This window comes from Megalobrama amblycephala, linkage group LG4, assembly GCF_018812025.1.
Source record: "Megalobrama amblycephala isolate DHTTF-2021 linkage group LG4, ASM1881202v1, whole genome shotgun sequence".
Classification (NCBI taxonomy): Eukaryota; Metazoa; Chordata; class Actinopteri; order Cypriniformes; family Xenocyprididae; genus Megalobrama; species Megalobrama amblycephala.
Genome location: NC_063047.1, coordinates 53,876,498 through 53,903,266, shown reverse-complemented (window position 1 = coordinate 53,903,266; position 26,769 = coordinate 53,876,498). Strand labels below are relative to the sequence as shown.

General features: G+C 34.9%; 2 protein-coding genes across 5 annotated transcripts; both read right to left on the bottom strand.

The window, feature by feature from the left end:
- Nucleotides 1-1,282: 1,282 nt before the first annotated feature.
- alg9 (ALG9 alpha-1,2-mannosyltransferase) lies at nucleotides 1,283-16,680 on the bottom strand. Of its 4 annotated transcripts, XR_007184743.1 has the most exons (16): nucleotides 16,496-16,680; nucleotides 15,597-15,783; nucleotides 14,076-14,210; nucleotides 12,320-12,390; nucleotides 12,119-12,207; nucleotides 11,823-11,958; nucleotides 9,807-9,894; nucleotides 9,522-9,627; nucleotides 9,071-9,193; nucleotides 8,773-8,927; nucleotides 7,256-7,385; nucleotides 6,901-7,048; nucleotides 6,317-6,446; nucleotides 4,881-5,011; nucleotides 3,683-4,434; nucleotides 1,283-1,392 (listed from the first exon to the last, which is right to left on the bottom strand). XR_007184743.1 is itself a non-coding variant. In XM_048190030.1 (15 exons), the coding sequence occupies exons 1-15, from the start codon at nucleotides 16,669-16,671 to the stop codon at nucleotides 4,311-4,313; spliced, it is 1,929 nt and encodes a 642-aa protein (XP_048045987.1). In that variant the 5' UTR covers nucleotides 16,672-16,680; the 3' UTR covers nucleotides 3,573-4,310. The 4 variants fall into 4 exon arrangements, 3 of the variants coding, with proteins under 3 accessions (XP_048045987.1, XP_048045988.1, XP_048045989.1); XM_048190030.1 differs by lacking the exon at nucleotides 1,283-1,392 and having other exon boundaries at nucleotides 3,573-4,434; XM_048190031.1 differs by lacking the exon at nucleotides 1,283-1,392 and having other exon boundaries at nucleotides 3,573-4,434; nucleotides 15,597-15,732; nucleotides 16,496-16,679.
- Nucleotides 16,681-17,937: 1,257 nt separating this feature from the next.
- fdxacb1 (ferredoxin-fold anticodon binding domain containing 1) lies at nucleotides 17,938-26,736 on the bottom strand. Its single transcript, XM_048190028.1, has 5 exons — nucleotides 24,047-26,736; nucleotides 23,539-23,695; nucleotides 23,173-23,376; nucleotides 22,856-23,014; nucleotides 17,938-19,834 (listed from the first exon to the last, which is right to left on the bottom strand). Exons 1-5 carry the CDS (start codon nucleotides 24,219-24,221, stop codon nucleotides 18,781-18,783), a joined length of 1,749 nt encoding a protein of 582 aa, XP_048045985.1. The 5' UTR covers nucleotides 24,222-26,736; the 3' UTR covers nucleotides 17,938-18,780.
- Between the last annotated feature and the right edge of the window lie 33 nt (nucleotides 26,737-26,769).

Below are 26,769 nucleotides of genomic sequence, written 5' to 3'. Positions count from 1 at the left end.
ATGAACAGATTTAATTTAGGCTTTTATTCATTCATCAGCACACATCAGTTGTGGTAAACGGAAGCTCAAGCATGTTCTATTGATGTGCGGGAACCAATGAGGTTCATTCTCGTGTGTTACGCAGCACGTTTGAGCTTCTGCAAGAACCAATGAGGTTTGTTCTCGCGCGTCAAGCAGGTTTGGTTGAGATTCTGTTATGTTCGCTGATTAATGTTTATATGTGAATAAAAGACTAAATTCAATCCGTTCATGATATAATGCGTTCGAGTCGCTTCAGATTCTCAATTCAGATGTACTATTTCTTTATAAACTTTTTGAAGTGTCAAAGTGGTAGTTGCGTAGCTGTCAATGGAGAGTACAGAATTGGCTCAGCTTTTATTAAAAATATCTTCATTTGTGTTGTGAAGATGAACGGAAGTCTTAAGGGTTTGGAACAACATGAGTGTGAGTAAGACAGAATTTTCATTTATAGGTGAACTATCCCTTTATGAAAGCATCTGATCATAGTGATATGGATATTTGCACCAGCTCTGCAATTCAGCATTATGTCGACAGATGAGGTGATTCAAATTACACCTATAGTTTGATAATAAAGTATATTTGAGACTATAGACTATATTTGAATTAATCCCTTTTATTTGCAAGACACATTGACATTACAATAAAGAACAGCTCTTTCTGCATTATCCTAAATGTGAATAAGCATTCATTTCATGCGTCTTCAAGCTGCAGTCCATAAGTTTTGCCTCTTTGTCACATTACATTTAATTATTTGATTATTTAAAAAAAAAAAAAAACATTTTATAAGACAAATACATGTTTTTCATTTTTACAACAAAACTAGGAAACCAAAAATATTATTTATATATTTAATATTAAATAGAATTTTTTAAAATGTTTATACATAAAAATCATTTTGTTTGTTAATAAAAAAAAAAAAATGTACATATGTGATAATTTTTTTTAAATATATATTTTATAAATAATATAATGTATTTTATTTTTGTAGCAGAGAACCAGGAAAAACATAACTTATATTTACATATTTAAATTTTTTAAATCAAATACAAATACGTAAAATTTAGAAGAAATATATATATTTATTTATTTATTTATTTGGAGCAGAGAAGAAATATATTATTATTTTAGATTTAACATTTTACATAATTTAGTGACATTTTTTCAGGCTTGAAAAAGAAAACCGTGAAAACCCTGTAGTTCACAAAGACAACTAATATTAGTGCATCCATTCCAGAAATGACCTCTCTGGCACAGCCACACATTAAGACAGCCTTCTTTTATTTGACTCAATCACAGTTAACACTGATATGATTCAGATGACAAACATGATTTGGAATGTAAACACTCAGTTGTTCTGGTCTGCAGTCTGACCTCACAGTCAGTTTTTCCATAAGTAACGTCTGACACTGACCAACTGAGGAAAAAAAGCATTACAATAAATCACATTGCCAATGGAGATTAAATCTAACGATCTCTTAGCTTGTATCACATCAAACCATGCAAATTATTAATATTGTTATACTTTGTTCTCAAATTGTTAATGTTATCAGCAGTGTGTGACTATGTGTATTTAGGGTGTATTAGCATTACCTGTAGATTTCAATTTCTGTAGCCACTCCACAGTCCAAAGCCTTTTGCTTGATTTGATCATATTTTCTATGATCAAATCAAAATCAAAATCTCAACTCTAGTAAAAACTTCTAACCAAATAAAGATAACTTCTAGCCAAAGAAATATTTTAGGATTTTTTTTTTTATTTGAATCTGACTTTTCCAGGCCTGCAAAACAAAATGTAAAAACTTCTCTGTTGTTTACAGATTTTCTTTGACTCTAGGAAGCCTTGGGTGTTGTTATAATTATAATCCAATCTAACAAACATTGTCAGACCAATGAATCAAGACAGACTTTTTACATGCCTGAAATTTTCTCCAGGCATCAAAATAATGGCATAAAAATGAAATAGAAAATGACAGCCTACTTTAAGTACACTTAAAGTTCTGGATCATTGCTATACTTAACTGTAAATTACATTTAAACTATGAAGCATAGAACAGTTTCTGGAAAACTACATCTCATCCATGTTTCAAAGAGGTTTCTGCGTCATGGTGTATAGCGTCAATGGAAGGATTTAAAAAGGATCAGAGTTCCCTGTAGTGTTGTGGGGCTTAACATGTCGTCACTGTAGACATCTTAATCCCACGAGCCACGCATTCATTGCCCTCAGCATGTTTACATACACCCACAATCTAATCACCACAGCGTACCTATATTCTCTCTTACAGAACCAACAATGACACATAGGGGAAATGATGTGTGTTTCTGGGTGATGCTGTTCAGTGATAAATCTGTGTCTCTATGGACCCCAGAGCTGCAGCACTTTACTCAAAAACATCATACAAATATGAGCAGACTCTCTTACTCGTGGTTTCTAAATAAAGCTATACAATTTTAAAATGTTACTGGGCGCTAGAACGTTCTTAGTTAAAGGGATAATTCACCCAAAAATTGAAAATCTGTTATCATTTAACAGAAGTTGTTCCAAACCTGTATGAATTTCTTTCTTCTGCTGAACATGCACACACAAAAAAGATATTTTTAACTTCCATAGTATGGGGGAAAAATACTATGGAAGTCAATGGGGTCTCATTAACTATTTGGTTACTGACATTCTTCAATATATCTTCTTTTGCATTCAGCAGAAGAAAGAAATTCATACAGGTTTGGAACAACTTGGGGATGAGTAAATGATGACAGAATTTTCATTTTTGGGTGAACTATCCCTTTACTGCAGAATATCTGACCTCAAATTTTACACGATTGATTTTATGATTTAAATGATTTGATAGAGGCTGCTGAAGTGAATTTCTAATTGTACGTCATGGTCATGGATCTTTTAATGAATGTAATTTCTTAAAAAAAAAAAAAAAAAAAAAAAAAAAAAAAACTTTTTATATTTATATTTAATATATTTTATCTTTTTACTAAAATAGTTTAAATATAAACAACTTATATTTGCATATTTAATATTACATTTAATTATTTGATTATTAAAAAAAAAACATTTTATAAGACAAATACATATTTTTCATTTTTACAACAAAACTAGGAAACCAAAAATATTATTTATATATTTAATATTAAATATAATTTTTTAAAATGTTTATACATAAAAATCATTTTGTTTGTTAATAAAAAAAATTAAATATGTACATATGTGATAATTTTTTTTAAATATATATTTTATAAATAATATAATGTATTTTATTTTTGTAGCAGAGAACCAGGAAAAACATAACTTATATTTACATATTTAAAAGTGATATTTATTAATCAAATACAAATACGTGAAATTTAGAAGAAAATATATAATTATTTATTTATTTATTTGGAGCAGAGAAGAAATGTATTATTATTTTAGATTTAACATTTTACATAATTTAGTGACATTTTTTCAGGCTTGAAAAAGAAAACCGTGAAAACCCTGTAGTTCACAAAGACAACTAATATTAGTGCATCCATTCCAGAAATGACCTCTCTGGCACAGCCACACATTAAGACAGCCTTCTTTTATTTGACTCAATCACAGTTAACACTGATATGATTCAGATGACAAACATGATTTGGAATGTAAACACTCAGTTGTTCTGGTCTGCAGTCTGACCTCACAGTCAATGTCCACTTTGACAGACGATGGAACTGAAGGAAAACTTCAGTTTTTGGTGCAACTTTCATCCTGAGATGCCGAGGCTGACCTGGGCCAGTTGCTCAAACAGGACAAATGAACAGAAGTTCGTATCTCTGGATGATGACACATGAGATCTGGTTTGTGTCTGCATTCATGGAGTACAGTTCATTGTCCCAGATCAAGGATGAGGTCATGACAAATGAGGGACCATATAGTCCTTAAAGGGTCATCTAAACAGAAATCTTCTGAAACACTTCAGTAAGATGCAGAGAAGCCCAAGCAGGAATAAATGAACAGAAGGCATGGAATGGATTGGAGATGATGGGGAAGATGGGTAAGGCATCCATGCTCTGTGCTGGAACTGTCAACAGGATGGGCGGCAACGCTGATGTCTACATACAGGCCGACACTGCATGGCTTGATAGCAAAGTTGCTCAAACAAACTCCGGCATTCATTCGTTCATTTACACTCACACTCAAAAACAATCCCACATGTGTGCCAGAAAGAGTTGCAGAGGAGCATCTTGGGACCGAACGATGAAGCACTGCAAGAGACAGGACTTATGGAGGGGTGCGATTATGAAAAAATAGCAGGAAAGGCAGGTCAGGCTTGCGTTCTTTTCCGGGTGTGTTTGGGTCGTTTCGGTTTCAGGATGACATATCTGCTGTAGGTGGTGTATTGCTCAGACAGAAACGGGATAAAAAAGGCCCTGAGGAATCTGGAGGACCTGTGTGGGAGAGACACGAAAAGGCAACAGCACCAGGATCACGAAAAGGACGAAATACACACATAATAGTTTACAAGCGCCGTAATCCTAAAATCCACTTTCTTTAAAAAGAAACCCTTTCTACGTTTATTTCGCCATCGTGAACTGGGCAATAAAGACACGCCGAGCTCATTACTGATAAATTAGGTCAAGGATAATCTCTCTTAGGATGATTAGACATCCAGAGTCACAACAACTCATGATGAGCGCTTGAGAATGATGTCATAAGCATCTTTAAAAGGACAAGCGGGCCCTCTAGTGGATAAGCACACACCCTACAATTTTCAATGACTCTTTACAGCAGAATTCATTTACTCTGAGTGAATTACCCACAAGTGTCTCTTGTATGTTAACAAATTTCCACTCGTTTTGAAAAATGCCCATATACTCCACACATAAAGACTTGCCTGGTAGTGTCTAGAAAAGGCTTGTCAGCGATAATGCTCCACTCCTCTTTGTTAGTGGCGTATCGTGGTTCACGAGGGGCTTCTGTTTCTGTTGCCAGATCCACCAGGTAATGACACTGCTTCAGTTCTACCTGAGAGCCAGAAAACATGGAAAATGACATATGTACTTCACATTCAGCTACAACACTGACATATGCAGAGACATTTAAAGGTTGTAGATAAGTAACACTAACATTATCTTTCTTCTAACTTCTGCATGTTTAAAAAAAAAAAAAAAAAAAAAATGGTGGTGTATAGAGCTTAATAGTTGATTTTTCTAAGTAAAATGACTAACTATTGTTTCCATCACCCTGGGTTTTTTTTTTTTTTTTTTTTGCACATTTTGAAGTATTACATCAGAAGCGAGTGATGGAAACGCCAAAGAAAAATCCCTTAATTCACAAAAAAGTTTTACGCTTGCTTCAGGTGGTTTGACTTATGTGAAAAAGAGTTAATACAAATAATGGGAGATGGAATCACATTTGCCAAATAAATTCTGATGTAGCGAACATTAAACCCACATGACTAATCAGCCGTTTCCGCTGATGGCATTTTATTTACTGTTGGTTACTAGGTTACCAGGTAACCAATACCACCATCATCCGCTCAAACAACTTGATGGAAAAGCACCTAAAAGCACCTTGTTTTTTGTTTTTGCAAACTTTGAAAATCAAAGAAGGCTTACTGTTGGTAAAATGCAGCTAAATATTTGATATTTAACAACTGTTTCATGATAGAAATGTTAAATGACTGATAGTAATATCCAGTAATGCAAACTACTAAATTTTCGGTAACAAATTTTGCTGTTTTGAATTGAAAATATGCCATTATTTACATGATTCATGTGATACCTATTATCTAATATTATACATAGATATAAGAGTGCATAAAAAGAAATAAAATATTATTTGCAAATAGTTGTTTTAATTGACTACTTTACCACTACAATTATACCTAGAGCATATTTTTCTTTTTTCTTTTTTCTTAAATCCCTTTTAATCCTTCAGCTATTTAATTCCTTTAAATAGGAATTACCAATTACTAATTACCAATTTTTACCATTAGCAAAAAAAAAAAAAAAAAAAAAAAAAACCTTCAAGACAAAAAAAAAAAAATCATGTTTAAAAATCAAGAAAAAAAAAAAAAAATCTGTCAACTTCCCAGTGAAATACATCACATAATTCTTAAGATCCCCAAATAAGTGAATTCACTGTTACCAACTGCCAGCAACACGGCTTCTGTATTTAATACAACAAAACTGGAAAATGAATAAACTTGAACTGATCACTGTTGAGCTTTTGAGTATCCTCTCACACATTCAATTCAACTTAGTTATAAGGCTCCATAAACCCGCAAAGTCAAATGCAAGTCCCAAGTGTATGTGTTGAGTCACTCACATATCGTGATGTCTCCTCAAGATTCTGATCATTCATGTCTGATGGAAGTATCCAGGTGGCATCAGGACCCATGGCATATGGCTTAGGTAGCTGACCCCTGAACTCTGACTGGATGAACTGTAAGTGCCAGCTGTAAATGAATAAGATATAGTTAGTATATATCATAGACCTGTACTACCGTTCAAAAGTTCGGGGTTCGTCAGATTTTTTAATGTTTTTGAAAGAAGTCTCATACTCACCAAGGCTGCATTTATTTGATCAAAAATACAGTTAAAAAAAGTAATGTGTTATATTATTATTATTTTTATTTGAAAATTACCCATTTTATATTTGAATATACTTAAAATTTTTATTTATTCCTTTGATGGAAAAGTTGAATTTTCAGCATCATTACTTCAGTCTTCAGCGTCACATGATCCTTTAGAATTCATTCTAATATGCTGATTATTACCAATGTTGAAGACAGTTGTGCTGCTTAATATTATAGGATTCTTTGATGAATAGAAAGTTCAAGAGAAAATAATTTATTTGAAAGAAATATTTTGTAACATTTTACTGTCAATTTAATCACAACTCATACTCACTTGTTGGGCAGGAGAAAACTGCTGGGGAAGCGGTACCACTCTTTCCCCACACAAACATTGACTAGCCTTCCCTCTGGAACTGTGTGGATCGCAGGATCTTTAGCAATGCGATGAAACTCCGGATACAAATCCAGCGGAGCATGATAGCCTTAAAACGAACAACAACTCCAAGTGAGACAGGCATCAGAAAGGGAGTATTGAACTTCAAAAGGTAAAGAATATAGTTTTTAGCATTTTGTTTATCAACTTCATCTGCCAGCTAGATAACCCTACCTTTGGGGGCAAATTTCAGTAGAATTGGCCCAAACCTCTTTCAACAACCTTACTGTTGAGCCCTTCCGTGATTTGTCCTTACCTCTGAAGAGGGCCACAGATCGGGACAGTGAGAGCACTCCAAACAGCAGCACAGAGCCGAGAGCCAGCCAGTTGGAGGAGATGGTGTAGTGCTCCAGACGATAGCGCTGGAATATGAAGTGATAGCACTTCTACATGGTGAAAAACAGACAGAAAACAGTTTAAAAAGGAGAACGAATTAAACTATAACATTCAAATTCCATGCAGGTTTACCAGCAAACAGATTTACACAACACTGGGGAAATATGCTAATAAAGTTGTGCAGTTCTCTGTAGACTTTGGACATGTGCTAATGCAAAAATACAACGATATTCTTTAAAAGAATATTGAAGTTCCATGTACACTATTGTTCAAAAGTTTGGGGTCAGCAAGTTTGTTTTTTCAAATAAATTAATACATTTAATACATCCTTGCTGAATAAAAAGTATCAAAAGTTTAAAAAATCTATTAAAAAAAATCTAGCTTTGCCATCACAGGAATATATTACATTTTAAAATATATTAAAATAGAGAACAGTTATTTTAAATTGTAATAATATTTAACAAAATGACAGTATATAATTTTTGCTCAGTATACTAATCATACAAATCATTCCATATCATAGTATTAAAAGTCTCCATGAAATCAAAATTGATGAATCTTATTTTTTTTTATGGATTGCTGCATTATTTTATTATAAATAATTTATCAAAATAACTTCCCCTCCCTCTTGCAATGACATCTATGATGATGTGTTTACTGGTGCGAGGGCGGGGCAAGCAGTCACTCACATAAGAGGACAGCGATAGCAAACAACAATGATCCAGCCATCCAATCTATTCCCAATGAACAAAATCAAGCCTCGCTCCACATTTTTCTTGTTCAAGAAGCCATTGTCATGACAAATCGGGTCCTCCCTTGAAATCGGGTCTCCACAAACTCTCAGTTAATGATAATCCTAATTATATAAGAATTATATAAGTTTAAAATTCACATAGCTTACTATATAATGCATAAGAAAACAAAAGAGTGCATAATAAAACCAATTGAACGTAATTTCTTAAACTTAAATAACTGTCAATCAATTAATAATAATAGCCTATTAAAGTGAATAATTGAACATTATTAATTTGTTTTATTTATAACAAATATTTGGATATTTAACACTTAATTTAACACAATTACAATAAAGATGATTGTGAATACATGTAGGGTAAGTGCAAATGCCTGTATAGACTAAGCTATCAGGCTAATTGGGCTAACTAGCTAACTAATACAGACATAAATGGTCATTATAACGTAGTTGAAACAGCATTTATCATAACATGGATTTAAAGGAATTGTAAATCAGGTGCTAAAGAGAGTATCTAATAAAAGCAATTTGAATGGGATCGCTTGGGGTCCTAATGAAGACCCGATTTTTGGGGGGACCCAATTTGTCACTAAACCGGTTCACTCGAATATATGTCACAACAGGGAAGAAAAGACTATAGCAACTTCTGTTTCATGCAGACTTAACTGCAATCTAGCAATTCTAACCTGCAGCGAGGATAGTGCCACCGCCCCACACAGACAGATGAGAGGGTAGATGGGAAACAGAAAGCGTTCCTCTTTATGTGGTCGAGTGAAGAACACCAGCATCCATAGGTACATAGGAGACAGTGTTAACCAGTACGGCCTGCCCAGGTTGTGAACTGAAATTTATACAATAAGAAACACGAGATTAACAGTATGCCCAGTACGTCACCCGCATGTCACAATTACTTTGTTGGGGGTTTTTGTTGGCAATTTAATGGCTTAATTAAACAAACGTCAAAGACACATCTTTCTCTCTTACCATTAAATCTTTGAAGCAGTGCCTCCATAAGCGCCGTGAGAGGAAGAGAAAACAGGGCCAACACAAACACAATGTTGAAATTAAGAAAACCATTCACAAAGTAGTAATGCCAGGGCTCTGTGCCTGTAAGAGAAAAAAAAAAACACTGCAATAAAAAGGTTTAAGCGTTGATCACTGATGCCATCTGATGGCACTAAGAAGAATTAGCATTTATGTGCTTTAGTGTAAACATTTTTTTTTTTTTTTTTTAAAGGTGCAGTATGTAATATTGACAGCTAGCGGTTGAAATGGGTACTGCAGTCCAAATCCAAAGTATTCCATGTTTCCTAAATCTCAGCAATCATACGCATTGCTTTTATGCATTAGTACAGTAAAAAAAAAAATTATATACAGCATGTTTAAGGATGAGTCAATATTTTCTAAATGCATATAAAAATAATTTGAAGCATACCATAGAGATCTGGCCCATGAGGAGTGAACACATTGTATAGTATTATGTTCAGAGGAGCAATCACCAGCTTGCCATAATAGTAGCTGTCTACTACAACAACAGGGACCTACAGAAATATATAACAATCTTAAGTTTTATCAGTGCTCTCATGTCAGTATAATACAATTATTCTGGATATTTTTGATTTTAAAAAGCCATTTGCTATTGATAAAATCTCAGTGTATGAAATCAGATCAAAATGACACAAAAACAACCTAAGACAGAAAAATCTATGAGTTTCCCAACCAGAAAGAGCAGCAACGCCACCAGAGTCCACATGATAAAACTCTTCCATTTCTTCTTCAGCAACAGCAGGTCAAAGGCAATGGGTATGCTGCAAAATCAATCAGTAAACAGATCCTAAATTCACCTAGTTGGATGATCGGGATTATTTTTATGGCTTTTCACCAAATGTGAGTAAATATTGACTTTGGTGAGTAAATTAAAAAGTTACTAGCCATTAGGAACTGCAGGATAATTCATGGATTAAACTGCAAGAACTAAAGTTTGACCCTTACTTTTTATCACTATTTTAGTTTTGTTTTTTGTTTTCCTTCGTATTGTTGGGAAAGTATAGAGTACGTTGGATAGTAGTGGTGAGAGAGAAGTGGGATCAGGACATGGCCCATGTTGCAGTCAAACCTGGGTTATTTACCTGATGAACATGTTCTGTAAATGGTCAGATTTGTAAGTTACATTAAGTGAAACAGTAATTTGCACCGAAAGTTTGGACGGTAAGAGTGTTACAGGTGTTTTAATGTTTTTGAAAGAAGTCTCTTATGCTCACCAAAGCTGCATTTATTTGATAAAAATGCCAAACGATGTAGTATACATGCCAGATCAGTATGTGGCGCTGTAATTCTATAGAGATACACTAAAAATGGAAAATAAATTGGAGAATGCGCATAAACCTTGCGCACTGTATACAAAGTAAATCTTAGAAATAAAGCTTTACTTTATTAAAGTAGCTTCTGCGGCACAAACACAAGCACGTAGTCCGCTATTGTTGTTGCTGTTACGTGACATAGCGGTGTGTGACTAGGGTCGAGACGTGGGGTGATGACATCATTGTTTCACAAAATATGCGGATTGGCTGTACACATGAAAACGCAAGGGTGTGTTTTCAGATTTATGTGTTTTCAGTTTCAGGCTCCCAAAACGCCAGATCCGTCTGGACGAAACGCCCATTTGATACAAAATTTTTACGGATACATCGAAACACGTCTTCTCTAAACTCCACCTCTCTGCGAGACTCGTCTTGGTCAGACGGCCCAGTGTGTTGTGATTGGTCTACCTCTTACAGTGCATGTCGGAAACAAAACGCCTGTTACCATATCTGAATTTCAGCTCTGGAGGCTTCCTCAGCACTTGATATACAGTGATAATAACAGTAGTGATGGTGTTGGTTTTTCTGTATTAATTACAAGCTTGTGTCCTCATCCTTTTGAAAGATTCACAGCACTTAAAACAGCGTCTTCTTGATAACACAAACCAAACTCTTCCAGGCCTCAGCTACAACTACAGCGTTTGTGGGCGGGTCAAAGTAGACATTGTTCGCGGGTAGCCAATGAAGACCATAGGCTGGAATTATGCAAATATGTTACATTGTTACATAGGTTTGTAACGGGAAGTGAGACTGGAATTGCTGGCGACACTTTTCAGGCAGTTAAAAATTTATTCGTTCTTTAGGATATAATAACTTAATATGTTGTGCATTGACCTTTTACATTTAACCCTAACAGTTATTACACACTGCATGAAAGGTAATATTCAAACAAGCATAATAGGATCACTTTAAAGTGTTAGTTCACCCAAAAATGAAAATTATGTCATTAATGACTCACCCTCATGTCGTTCCAAACCCATAAGACCTTTGTTAATCTTCGGAACACAGTTTAAGATATTTTAGATTTAGTCTGAGAGCTTTCAGTCCCTCCATTGAAAATGTATGGAGGTCTTATGGGTTTGGAACGACATGAGGGTGAGTCATTAATGACATAATTTTCATTTTTGGGTGAACTAACCCTTTAAGCTCCCACGAACAAAAATGTGAGGAACAAAAATCAGGAAAATAATTTTTAAAAATAAATCAGATAAATAATTCTTCTCATAAAGGACAAAATACAACTTTTAATATATACATAACGCAAAATACAGTTTCATGGCTGATTATAAATAATGTCAGGAAATGTTGGCAGTTGTGGTAGAAATTGTTTTTTGCTTGTCCATACACAAAAATATAAATTATTGACCATTTCTTACCCCAGCAGGGCACTGAAGGGCCAGCCCACTATGGCCCCCGCTGCAATACCCAGCACAGCCAGACTCGGGCGCCCCTGGAACCAGCCAGTCATAGCTACCACTGTACTGTACATACAAAACGTACTGGGGAGGAAAGCTGCATAGAACACACACACACACACATACACACACACACACACACATTAACCGGCAGGGTATACAGCATATATGCATATATATATATATATATACACCTTCGTTCATTTTCAAAGTGATCTACCAGATAAGGCAAAAATGACCCATTTGATTTGACTCACCTGCGGAGGAGCAGAACATCCCTGCACTCAGGACGAGGAATGCCAGCAGAAGCCGCCCCACGTGCAGACCAAACTTCTTACACACGGCCCTGTGTGAGACCCACGACATTAGGCCTTTAAGCCACTTTTATTGTATCACACTGTAAAGTTCACCTATTTTAGCCCAATGCTGAGGTGTCATATGTAGTATGCTGCACTTACTTGTAGAAGTAGAGCTCACACACACAACAGGTAAATGCTAACATGCAGCGCAGGAAATAAAACACAAGGACCTGAATGGGAACAAAATAAACCAAACATAAGCAAATTAGTTAACATGTCCACATGTCTAATCAGGCATATAATGAACAGACAAAGACAAAATAATAGCTGAATTTATAGAAATTCCCCTATTCAAAAGTTTACATACACTTGGTTCTTAATACTGCGTTTCGTTACCTGGAGCTGTTTTTTTTTTTGTTTTTGTTTTTTTGTGATGGTTATTCATGAGTCCCTTGTTTGTCCTGAACACTAAAACTGCGCACTGTTCTTCAGAAAAATCCTCCAGGTCCTGCAAATTTGTTTTCTTTTGCATATTTGAACCCTTTTCAAGCAGTGACTGTAGGATTTTGAAATCATCTTTTCACACTGAGGACAACTGAGGGACTCAAACACAACTATTAAAAAGGTTCAAACATTCACTGATGCTCCAGAAGGAAACAAGATGCATTAAGAGCCCGGGGTGAAAACTTAAAGATGTACAAGAAGAAGATGTATTCATTTTTCTTATTTTGTTTAAAGATTTTTTTTTCCTTTTTTTCCCATCATGGATCATCTAGGTACCAATTAAATGTATGTAAACTTTTGAACAGGGTAATTTTTATAAATTCAGCTATTATTTTGTTTTATGGACTATATGTTAGCATCTTTTATGTAAAATATCTTATTCAGGACAGTATTAAACAAATGATGATTCCTCTTATTTTGTCAAAATAATTAACATTTTGCAGATTGTACAAGGTGTATGTAAAATTTTAACTGTACCTATAATATAGATACTTTGAATACAATGTAAGTTGCTATGAATAAAACTATCTGCCAAATGCATACTGTAAATGTAATTTAATGAAAAACTCTATATTACAGCTGAGAGCCATTTAAAAATAATTTTAATAGTCCTCGACAGAGTCGATTAAGCAAACATGAAACTGTAAAATTACACTACAAAGAAAAATAAATAGTTTTACTTTCCATCACTGTTAGAAATAAAGGATTATTACATTGAGTTGCATAAGAGGAACCACAGCTTTCTCGTGGTTATTTTCTTCAGATCTGAGATCTGATTTTTCTAGGGAGCTTAAAGGGTTACTTCACCCAAAAATGAAATTTCTGTCATTTATTACTCACCCTTGTGTCGTCCCACACCCGTAAGACCTCCGTTCATCTTCGGAAAACAAATTAAGATATTTTTTATCTCCCATAGAAAGCAATCCCACAAGACCATTGTTCATCTTCAGAATAAAGTCCGAGAGGTTTATTATCCCCAATAGAAAGCAACGAAATTACCACATTCAAGACCCAGAAATGTAGTAAAGACATCATTAAAATAGTCCACGTGACTGCAGTGGTTCAACCATAATGTTGAACCTTAAGGTTCAACCTTAACGCTTCATAACATTAAGGTTGAACCACTATAGTCACATGGACTATTTTAACAATGTCTTTACTACATTTCTGGGTCTTGAATGTGGTAATTTCGTTGCTTTCTATTGGGGAAAATAAACCTCTCGGACTTTATTCTGAAGATGAACAATGGTCTTGTGGGATTGGAACAACACGAGGGTGAGTAATAAATTACAGAAATTAAATTTTTGGGTGAACTAACCCTTTAAATAGCCACCTGACTGTTCAAAGAAATATACTTCTGCATTATAGAACCAGAATATAGTAACCAGTCTGGGGCTGGTCACAAGATTACCTTGTTGGTTTGTAATATTTTGGCATGAAAGCAGGCAGGAAGGGCATGGAGCCAAAGATACGCATAGGAACGAATCGCGTAGGCTGGGGAATATTCCCATGTCTGCATCCCTGTCCCATATAGCAGGTAGTGAGTCTGGCCAGCAAAAAGAGAAAAATAAAAAGAATGTTTTAAGAATGTTTGGTAAACTTTTTGAAAACTTTTATATACTAAAGTGAGTAGTTCTCAGAAGAAGGTTGAAATTCAGCAATATGGCCCATTCATAAGGTTTATACTTAAGACTGTGATCAGGAATAGACATGATAACCTTCTAGTTAAGAAAAAAGTTCTTGAATCTGAACTACACCCAGACAGTCGCTAGTGGGTTGGATTACTACATACTCCAGGGGATCACATGACACAACAGTGACACAGATCAGGGCTCAACAATAAGGATTTGCTTTCTGCTGTCCCAGTTAGACCAGTATTTTAGCTTTTTACTTGCCCAGTAAATATTCTCGTCATACCATAAAAATAATACATTTTAATATATATATTTTAAAAAAAAAGTATTATAATTGATATAATATGTTATACTATACATATTGTATTATAACATGTTAAAAATTATAAACAAAAAATATTTTGCACCATTATTTTTTTATACCAAAATATTTTTAAAAAATAATATATATTTTTTATATTTTTATAAAAAATAATAATAATAGTTGAATTAAAAGCTGTCATGGAGTTATTTTAACATAAAAGCCGTATGTGTATGTGTGTGTGTGTGTGTGTGTGTTAAATTTTTATAATTTTTATATTTATAATATATAATTAAATATTATAATAGGTTATATTGTACATGTTATAATACATATGATGTTAAAATGTTATAATATATGGATTAAATGGGTCAAGATTTATTATTAAAAATTATATTTCATAATTGTGTTGAATTAAATGATCATAAGCTGTAGTAATTCAGCAATAACTGCAAATTATAAAAACATTTGTGTTTCAATAATTTTGTTAAGAAAAAACAGCTAAAAATGCAAATTAAAACAAGTGTACATTTATTTGATATGTTTTATATATATATATATATATATATATATATATATATATATATATATATATATATATATATATATATATATATATATATATATATATATATATGACCTTTAACTATTATATTATTCTCACTATAAGTCATTCTCACTTTTACTAAATCATTGTTAGTCAGATAATGTTATATAATAATATAAAATAATAAATAAATATAATACATAATATTAACATGGTGACAATATCAAAATCAGCAGAATTGCAACAACAATAATAAATAGGCTGTATCACAGAAAACCAGAAAAGTGTGCAAAGCATAACACATAAGATGTAATGAGAATGCAATGCCAGGCCAACAGGACAAGTGACCATCAACTGGCCCAAAACTCAGACAATGGTCCCGGGCTACTTTTATTACTGCACCCTGAGAGCTTAACAAAAACTTGTGAACCAGGAAAATGTGTAACTCACTGGCTCCCAGTAATTGTAGGTTTCATCACAGTCGGAGATGTTACTGAGCAGCGCAGCACAGAAGCGGGCTGAAACCAGGCACTTGAAGGCTGTGGAGCCCTCAGGAGCCCACACCTGTCCTGCCTTACCGGATGACCTGTAATGGAAAGGCGGGGTATAGGAGCTAATGTGCTTATCTGGGAGCAAGCTAATAAGCAATAAGGGAACAGAGAACATGGTTATACAATGTTGTCATTCATTTATTTAGCATTTAAAACAGCGTCAGTCTAAAAATAAGTGAAAACTCATCCACAAGCATAATCAGTACAGATGTGCGTGAGAAATTCCAGCTTTTCGCATAGACAGACAAAAAAAAAAACAAAAAAAAAAGACAACAATGTCAAGGGAGTGTTATTGTTTTCCCCCTGCGCTGTTCAGCTAATGACAATGTAAGAAGATTATGAAATTGGACGCGCGAATGTGCACCAGAGATACACAATACCAAACATGCTTAAGCAATATGAAAATGTTTCACTACCTAGTGTCACTAAAGTATTCCAGCTCAATTACAAGCATTTATTTTAAAAGAACAATCATTATATAAACATCTTCTTTTTCCAGCATATGTTCTAAGGAACGCTGACCAGCGTTACTACCGGTAGAGCTGTGAATGAATGAATGATTGAATGAAAGCCATCATGTTACATTAAAGCGAGCTTATTCGTGTCTCCTGAATACATTTGAGCATTTCTGTCTCTTCCAGGTGTGTGCGTGTTATTTAGACAGTCTGTGGACATTTTATGTGTTTACTATCTGTATTAATCGCATATACATACAGACTGACGTTAGCGAGCTAGCGACCTGTCAACACTACACAATGTTACACCGCGCGTCAGCAGGACTGGCTTATGGTTACTTACTCATTTCGGGGGTCACTAGACTTATTGTCCTCAACACATTTGTCGTCTTTTGTTGCTCGGCTGTCAGCGGTAGGTGTGTTGTTCACGTTGTTGGCATCTTGTTTGCTTCCCCGTCTGTTGCGCTGACGGAGACCCTTCGTCGCCATGTTTCTACTGGCTGTGCGTGACGTCATCATTACACCGAGAGCAGCGCAGGTCGACGGAGAGCCATTAGTACACAGACACCAAACATTACCCCTATCTGCTGACTGACTGCTAACCCCTGTTATTTTAGTATCTTTGAGATACTATTATGTTTTTATTTACTATATATATATATATATATATATATATATATATATATATATATATATATATATATATATATATATATATATATATATATATATATATATATATATATAGTATTATATTATTATATATAGCATGCTAAATTGATGTTTGCAGCAGTGTTATTATAGTTAACTAAAAGTTTAACGGTTTAACGGAAAATATATATATATATATATATATATATATATATAGAATTAATAAAAATTTATTAAAAAAATCTCTATATATAAATATATAGAATTAATAAAAATTAATAAATAAAAAAAATCTCTCTATATATAGATATATATATTATAGTTAACTAAAAGTTTAACGGTTTAACAGAAAATTATATAGATATATAAATAAAAAAGAATTAAAAAAAATTGCATATATATATATATATATATATATATAATTAATAAATACAAATTAATTTTAAAAAAATAATAAAAAAATATATATGTGTGTGTGTATATATATATATATATATATATATATATATATATATATATAATTAGTTTTTACTTTTGTATTTTCCATTAAACTTTTATATACTTCTTTACTTTTATAGTTAACTATAATAACCCTGCTGAAAACAGCAAACATTAATTTAGCATGCTTTTAATGACTTACTTAGCTTTTGATGCTTCAATGACCTAAAGTACAGTTTACTACAACTAATGATATTACATATATTTCATAACACAGCTACAAACATTTTCTCATATATACTCATTAAGTACATTTGGCTTTTATTTAAGCCAACTGAACAATTCATTATATTAATATCAGTATTATTACTTTATATCACGTCCAACATATGTTATGATTTTCTGTTTATACCTTTCTAAACCAGCACAGTACAGACTTTTCTCCATCTTGTCCATTCTAATTTTCACTTCCTGCCCTCCATCTAAATTTTGCACATCATCAGAATCACGTGATTGAAAACAAGCTATAAAGAATTTAAACACATTTTCCTGTTTTTTTTAATTTGGTTGTCAAAAGATTTTACACTGAGCCCTCAGATTATTCACTTATTATTCTCAAACAGGACCTGTAGTCTCATGATCAATAGTTCAGTGCAGGTGTCATGATATATGAAATCAAAAAACCTTGCACACTTGCTAATTGTCCACACTTTAATGCTCCAAAAATCTTCAATGATAGAGTTTTTAGGTTTAGAAAAGACCCGGAACAAAATGTTTACTTAATGAGTACCCTTAATGAGCAGGTTACAGTTAGTTACCCTTAATGAGTAGGTTACACCAGCAGTTTAAGCATCCCAACTAGTCCAACACTGTTTGACCAAGCGGGTTAGTTTGAGTAATCTGACAATAGGCTTTATTTTAGAGATCCAGTGTAGTTGACGCTACTGCCAGAAGAATAGAAACGACACACACATAAGCAATAATACAATTTACAGTCACAACTGATCATAAACATAAACACAGACATTCCAGAAATATCACAGTATCAAATGCAGCTTCAGAGATATTGTAAACATACATGTGCCCTACAAAGAACCTAGAAAAATATTTAAGTATTCTTTAAAAAAAAAAAAAAATGCATGATTGAAATGATTTGCAGTTGTGCATGAATAATTATGTCTCAGAGTTTCTTAATTAAAAGACATCTCTAAACATGCATAATTAAAAAATATTAAACAAGTAAAAGTAACACAGTACTACTGAATTTTGTAAACATTTCTTGGATATCTCCCACAATATGTATAATTTAATTAGCATAATGATAGGATTTCAGATAGTTTGATATGTCAGTTTTAAATAAATGGGAATAATACCCTACTGTATTTGCTAAAATTTCAATTGAACCACTCACTTGTGTGTATTTATAAAAAAAACCTACAGAAACAAATCAGTCAAAATAAAGACTCACTCTTCCATTTATGAAGCTAAATTTCAACTTTAAAAATTAAAATCTAAGATTATACATCCATTTGATCCTCTTCACCTCAGTGTGACTTGCAGGCGCAGGGGTAACAGTCTCCGTAGCTGATTCTGTAGTCCCAAGACCTGGCTGTGTGAGAGGGCGCGATCTGACGACTGATATGTCAGCCTATAGCACAGGCTTGCATGACCCATGTGAGGGTGTCTGAAGCGATCTACTAACGCCACATTTTTAACAGAACCGCAAGAAGCCTCTCGCACAAGTGAATGGAACTTCAGTTCGTCATAGATTTCTGGGTCCATCCAGAAACTGATATCATGCGAGTAGCTTGGTGAGTACAGGGAGAAAGGGCTGAAAGGTCCAAGTGGATTGAGCTCAAAATGCTTAAGAAAGCGAGGATCGGCACTCCAAAGTAAGCGCCAGTCAGAAATGCCGAAAATCACGGTGGCCAAATGATCCAAGTTTATTGAGATGGCAATTAACTGTAAACCTTCATCGAGGGATGAAGAAAAAGAGGGTAGAGATGCGATCCGCCCAAACTTGGGAAGCATCTTTGAATTCATCCACACTTGCTGCTCTAGGCCTATTTGCGCCTCTTCAAAGGAGACGCCGTAAGAAGCGAGCAGCGACTCCAAACAATCTTGGAAGCACTGGAGAGGACTGGATTCTGTAGGGAACATTCCCACCAATAGAAGCTGGTGGAACGCAGGAGAACGGCTCGGGGAGATGGCCACTCTCTGAAAGACCAGGCCACTGACTGCATGAAGCGTACCAGGGCTGAAGTCCTCGTTCTGGGTGATCTCTTGGACATGCAGCAACAGAGACGGTCGTAGTGCATAGCTGGCAGTAAAGCTTTGTTGGTCATCCATAGACTCACAGTTGTTTTGCTCATTTTCGCTTTGGTCAAATATATAGGTATCAGTAGGTTTAATCCAGTAGACTTCTGAGTTGGTCAGAGTGGAGTCACATGTCTCAGGTGTTTCTGGTAGGCAGCTTACTAGTTCTGGGAAGTCCTCATTCATAGTGCATACTGGCCAGACTGACTTTAGCTCTCTAAGTAACTGCTCCTGGACAGTTTTCACTGGATGATGTGACTGCTGAACAAGGAAATTCCTGACAGGAGACACAAGAATCCAGTAAATTGATGAAAACATTTAAATTCATGATGCATAAGCATACTGACAAAAAAATTATGTTATATATGAACATCTTTTTTGAAATATAGTATATATTATAGTAAATATAGTTTTTTGCTGTTAAAAACACAAGATGCAAGATGTTATATATTTTGTTGCCTTTTGTACTTGCATTACATCCCAAATGTATCCAAGAATGTTTAAATCCAGAGAAATAAGCAATTTAAACCAGGACACGGACCGTGTCCGTGCGTCGCCTATCAAAGACATCATACCTGTGTTATGGGAACACTAAAGACGCATTAATATATTATGTTTTATTAGACAAGGAAACAACTGTTTATTTTTTTTGTTTATTATTTAGATCTACTAAATCTACTAATCATTGTTTCATAGTTCAAAAGGTTTAGTTTTATTGTTTGAATCTTGTTTTCTTGATTATATTATTAATATGATATTCTAATATCGATTTAGCTAACTACAGTTTGCAACACGTGTCTCATAGCAGCCGCAGAGTAAACGCACAAGAGTAATGTTATAATTTTCAACACACTCAAATGTATCTAATATGATAAACAGCGCTGCTTTATCCTACGAATGACCGAAAGAAGCCGAAGCAGCGACTGCGGCATAAGAAAAGTTCCGCTGCTCTTGAGCCATGTGTCTGTCGCTCCAGCGGCCTCATTTCTGCTCCCACAGCACTCGACCCTGCTCTGCTTCATACTACGGTAATGTTAATCATTTCATCCATGAACATGATTTCTGCCTGAGTCCGAGATTAAATCTTATAAACATATAGTATACATTTTAAAGATTAACTTTAAGTGACCTGTAAACAGTGTTGCGTAAGTTACTCTAAAAAAGTAATTAATTTCTAGTTACTAATCACATCTTCAACAGTGTAATTAGCTTACTATACTAATTACTCTGTCTAAAAAGTATTGCTTTCTAAATCCCATATCATCCTCGACCAGTTGAACAATGCACAGATAGACATGAAACTCTTTTAATTCTTTAATATAAAACTGCATAAATTATTTAAAGGGAGTTTACATTCAAAATATACATTTTAACATTAGACATTACATTTTGATTTTAATTCCAATATTGTTTTAAATAGAATTGTTTTATGATCGATACAGTATTTAATGCAATTACATCAGATGTAACTAGTTAAATTATAGAAAAATTAAGAGTAATCCTTTACTTTTTCAAGGGAAAAGTAATTAAATTACAGTAGAAGTTAAACCCAACACCACCTGTAAATGATGGAAAGATAATCAAAATGTAAAAATAGGGTAAAAGCAATTAAATATTCTATATAAACAAGACAAATAAATAAGAAAATCTCCAATACTGGACAATATGGTATAGCTATTTCATACATCCCTAGCATAATGCAACATAAAAGTGGTTCATATGACTTGTCTACTATATTGCTAGTCTTTTGAGTCCATGACATAGCTTTGTGTGAGGAACAGACCAAAATGTAAGACATTATTCAACAATAATCTTCCCCTCTGCTGTAAAGATTCAATCATATATGATGCCATTGACATTTGGTAGTGAGACATGTGAGAACCAACGGTGTTGGCATGATATTTTTGTAGTCCATGCGACAACTGTTGTATTTAACCACTTCTATGATACGTTAATGGTGCTTTTTTGCCATTTTTAAGTGTATGAAAGACTCAGTCCCCATTCAGTCAATGATATGAAAAGGAACAAGCAGGATACTTGTGTGTGTACTATATTTTGCATGTTTAATGTTAACATTATATAAGTCACTTCTGAATAAAAGGCTACAAAATAAAAGGCTTTTTCTGTATAGTTGTTCACATTGTTGTTTTAAATGTGACCAATATCAGATTTCCAGTGTGAACAGATCATGGTTCTGAACTAACCTGCATGTGTAAAAGAATGATACAAGTGGGGTTGCCAGGTTTTTACCACAAAATCCACTCTTCTCAGAATTAGTCCAAAACTAGCCCAATTGCGTTCCGTGGGGTATCCCGGTAAAAATCACCTTTCGGGGGTTAAATATCGTGTTATATTCGTGTCAACCCATGGCATCAATGAAAAAGTAACTAAATTCTGCGGGAAAATCATGGACTTGCCAACACACACAGCGCATTGTCATACGGAAGTAAACACTGAGGGCATTACAGTTGGCAATTATGCATTTATTTATAATGTGATCTGTCGTGGATGCCAGCGAAATGATGCGCAGGCAAAATGAAAAATAAAGACAATGATGTGACAAAAGAGAGCATAGTTTTCTTTTAACTTTTATGATAGACTCCCATGAGCACAGAATCATGATCAATGTTGATCTCGAGTGGCGTAAAAATCGCATGAATTCCGATATGACTGTTCACACTGCGGTAGCATTACAAACATCTGACCTGTATCGGATTTAGTACCACATATGGAAGTGGCACAAACTGGAATTGAAAAGATAAGATTCCATGTGGTTTGTGCTGTTCACACTGTCATGGAGAAAACAGATGAGTCACATGTAGGCAAAAAAAAAAAAGTCAGATTTGGGCCACATTTCCCTGCAGTGTGAATGTAAATTGGTAAATGCCAGTCTTCCCTTCTGGGTAAAACTGTCACAACACTGTTTTCAACTAAAAACGTTTATGCTTTTTGGGCATTCATTTATGCGACAACGGAATTTTGGGGGCCTAAAAACACAAACTTTTCAAAACAGGTTTCAAAGTGCAAGTTTTTGAATACAACTAGGAAAATGTGAATTTGTGACGTCATGCACATGCGAATGACATGTTGTGCGTAGTGTTTCTTTACAAAGTGACATCGCCAACTACTGGCCTGGCATGCATAATACAGCGTTTTTAGAGCGGGGATTGTTTTGACAACATTGTCGTCTGTATACAAAAAATGCAAAGGAAAAACTTTTCAGTATTTAGTACATCACTGTCGTGTAAACGTACCCTTAGTTTCACTATTATTCAGTAAGCAACAAGTTACCACTCACCTGTTCATATAATTACTCAACTCTGCCGGAAGCTCAAAACAAACTGTCTCCTTCCCAAAGGTTTTCTCCATTTTCAGTTTCTCTGGCATGGTGTGCGGGAGACTCCGAGTGAAGATGTGGGTCAGAGCTCCCTCTACATGAAAACCTTTGTCTTGACTCCTTAGCAAAATAATTTCATTTAATAAATTTAAAACTGAATGCCACTGCATAATTGTAACAGGAATATTTAAAAGTTCTTTATTCAAGGTAAATTATACACCATGTTAAATCACATTTTAGTGGACTATGTCCACTTGTCCAAGTGCAAAGCAGTTTACCTGTAACCAGTACATCTGTAACCTTGATACATTTCACAGTCAAAGGGATGGATTTCACTGAGAATTAGCCCTGCTTCTGCTGCCATGGCAACCACCTGCCAACTATTGTGCCATTCTCTCATTGGACTGTCACATGGAGTGCCGCCTTGTCCGTTGCACAAGGTGACATGCACTTCCCCATTGTCCTTCAGGACTGCAACGGCACTAGAAAAAAAAAAAAACACACAAAACATCCAATCATTATACATGAAATATCAGGAAACCTCGAAACTCTTGATCCCCTCAGTATTAACATTATATAACGCTGGAAGTCAAGCTTATGTAACACCCTAATAAAGACCTTGTTGCCACAAAAGTGTCACTTACCTTTGGAAAAATTTCACCAACAGGATGCGGTTCTTCTTTACACCACTTTTACGCCCACAGTGAGGGAAATTGAAAATAACACAGTCAAAATGATGATCCTGGATGGCTTCGTGCTCCTTTAGGCATGTGCAATCCACATCAAACAGAACAACTGATCCTGCAATGGGAATTGTTGGCAAAGACTGTATTGAATTCAAGGCCTCCGCAGAATTATCATACAGAATTCAAGGAGGCTTTTAACCCTCCTCAGTCGTTTCATAGCAACCGGCTGTATAAATTTATGGACTTGGCTGCAGGCATGCAAATTCGGGCTGTGATACTTGATAAGTAGGAACAATGGGTCTCCTAGAAAATGTTTACATATATTTTGGGTACTGAAATGGAACAAATATCTTTCAGAAATCATGAAAACAGGACAGCAAAGACGCAAGAAAGCACTGTAAGAGTGAGAACATGCACACAATACAGTCTTGACAACATTATCAGGATGAAGAATCACATAACCGACCTCTCTCACGGAGTTGCTGTATGTTCAATACGGCTCCCTCCTGTCTGTATGTTTGAATCTCGCTTTCAAAGCAAGTGGCGGTCACGCCGACATCATCGCCTGCGTTCTCGCTCAAAGCTGCCGAGAACGAGAAGTTGCCTTCCCCAACAAGTAGCACTTCGCGTGTCTTGGACATTTCCAGAAAATTTCACGTAAACAAACCAGCAGGCTGTCACATTAGTAGGAGAACAAAACTTTTCGATACATTCTGAGCAAAAGCGTTACAGCGTCCCGCTGACTATCGAGCTTGAACTGAGCGTTGAGCGCCTGGCAGGACACAATGCGGCATTAACATTAGACTGCATGTCACCATGACGCTCTGACATCTGTCGAGATACAGCTTGGAATCTAATTAAAATACCAAAGCTTTTAATGCCGGTGTTTGGGAGCTAACGCAACACCTGAAGACCAGAGGTGGTTTTAAGAGCAGGTTTTCGTCCCGTTTGCGTATGACAGTGTCAATGAGAAAGATAGAGGTGCAATGACATTAGCTAGCGTGCAGCAGCAGTGAAGTTTCCTTCCCCGGGGAATGCCGCATAGTGGAAAACAACCGATTCTTCTGCCACCGTAAACAAGAGCACTGGTTACTATGAGATACGCCGCTTCGTAATCTATTAAAATAAATATTGTATGCGTCCTGAGAGAGCAGAGTCCAGTAAATAATAAAAAGGAAAGAAAAGAAAAAACAGTGCAATAAAAAAAATATTACGACGAGATTATTTCTACCGCCAGTCTTGCGTACATTTTCAAAACAGATGTAATATTTTATAACCAAAATACTCATGCACTGACTGTCCACGTTCCAGTTTGCATCCACGATAGCACGCAGTGGCTGTGTTGCCAGATCTTACTAGAAAAATAAACGGCTTGCTTGCCATCAGTGTTGGAGAAAGTTACTTTTAAAAGTAATGCATTACAATATTGAGTTACTCCCTAAAAAGGTAACTAATTGCGTTACTTAGTTATTTTTTATGAAAAGTAATGCGTTACATTACTTTTGCCTTACTTTTTCTCACTTGGGCTAGGCTTGCTAGTTCTATTTTTGGCAAATGTAAAGGTCCTTTCACACCAAAGTCAAATGAATAAGCTGAAGGAAATGCAAATTCATGCCTGAACAGTAGAGGGCGCAGCTCAAACAATCGTCTAAAGTCAGTTTTGCTTAGTATGGTTGAATTGGATTATCGAAAGGTCATCAGCAAATACATTGGTTAATAAAGTGAGATTAAATACATAAAGTACATTTGTTTAATTTAATTTGTTTAATTATTGCAGGTTTGTGCAATATTCTAAGTTTGCATTTCACAGTTTTTATTTATTTTGAGGAATACTGAATCTGTTTTTGTGCAAGTGAGATGAGTAAATGCTCACATTAAGTCTAAAACTACAATAACCGTCATGTTCACACACTCCTGCACTCATGATTCTCTCAACATGGAGTCAGGAGAGCTGTCAGACAATACATGGAAAAACAAAGTAACTTGCGTTACTTATTTGAGTAAGTTTATTTTTGAGTAAGTAACTTAGATATTTTGTTGTAAATTTATAAAAGTAATGCGTTACTTTACTAGTTACTTGAAAAAAGTAATCCGATTACGTAACTCAAGTTACCCCCAACACTGCTTGCCATACCAAAATAAGTACTGAAATTGTAATCGAATTGAAAGCGATTTCAACTATCGCAAATAAAATTTTATTTAATGGCCTCTTACCAAATAAATGGACATAAAATACTGAGTTGAAATAACTGTATTATCTTGTAGAGGCCATGAAAAGAAAAACACATCGTTTAGCCTACTCGGACACAGAAATATTTGTAATAATTATAGTCCGGACTGCTGAGAGAATCGTTGGAATCCCTTTCCACTCTCCAAGAACTGTACTCATCAAGAGTGAGTAAAAGAAGTGTCAAAAATCCCTCTGGACCTCTCACACCTATAGGCCACTTCCTCTTTGAACTGTTGCCGTCCGGCGCTACAGAGCACTGAGCACCAGAACAGCCAGGCACAAGAATAGTTTCTTCCCTCAGGACATCTACCTCATGAACTGTTAAATGCCTCACTGGGCAATAAACATGTGCAATACAAAACACTATTTATACTAATATTTATTTAGCACACCATAACTCTTATTCACATTCCATTGCATTGCATTTAACATAGCTGTCCATATATTGTCCATTGACTATTTTGTATATCGTGTATATTTATTTTTAATCACTTATTGTATTTTTATCATTTGGAACCATGGAAGCTTCTGTCACCAATATAAATTCCTTGGCCTATGTGTAAACATACAATAAAGCTCTTTCTGATTCTGATTTCACAACTATTGGTCATCTAAATCATGAATCTGTGAATCATGAATACATCTGAATTTACTGAGTTACTCACTGGGTTAGAAGAGATAGTTGGGAAACGCAGAAACACTTGACTAAAAAAAACTATGACATTATGTAGAGTGCTATTAGTGATTGACCAACTTAAAAAAAAAAAGTCGCTTATAATAAGCGGACATGGCAACACCACTGGTCACCACGTTTATGCGTAAGAGAGGTTCTGGCCAATGAAATATTTCTTATAAAAAAGAAGGCGGGTCTACACTGTTTGATTGACGGATCACATTAATTTAGTTCAAAAAGTGTGAACGCTTTAAAGAATTAAACAAATGCATGCAGAACTATATTG

What these genes read in the sequence shown, in the direction of transcription:
- alg9 (XM_048190030.1), bottom strand. Translation starts at nt 16,671, where the DNA reads ATGATGACGTCACGCACAGCCAGTAGAAACATGGCGACGAAGGGTCTC. An exon ending in TCTAGTGACCCCCGAAATGA is followed by an intron (nt 15,784 to 16,495) that starts GTAAGTAACCAT and finishes ATTGCTTATTAG; the next exon opens with CTTGCTCCCAGATAAGCACA. An exon ending in TTGAGGAGACATCACGATAT is followed by an intron (nt 5,012 to 6,316) that starts GTGAGTGACTCA and finishes TCTGGCTCTCAG; the next exon opens with GTAGAACTGAAGCAGTGTCA.
- fdxacb1 (XM_048190028.1), bottom strand. Translation starts at nt 24,221, where the DNA reads ATGTCCAAGACACGCGAAGTGCTACTTGTTGGGGAAGGCAACTTCTCG. An exon ending in ACAGCAACTCCGTGAGAGAG is followed by an intron (nt 23,696 to 24,046) that starts GTCGGTTATGTG and finishes TTCCCATTGCAG; the next exon opens with GATCAGTTGTTCTGTTTGAT. An exon ending in TTGAGTAATTATATGAACAG is followed by an intron (nt 19,835 to 22,855) that starts GTGAGTGGTAAC and finishes GTCTCCTGTCAG; the next exon opens with GAATTTCCTTGTTCAGCAGT.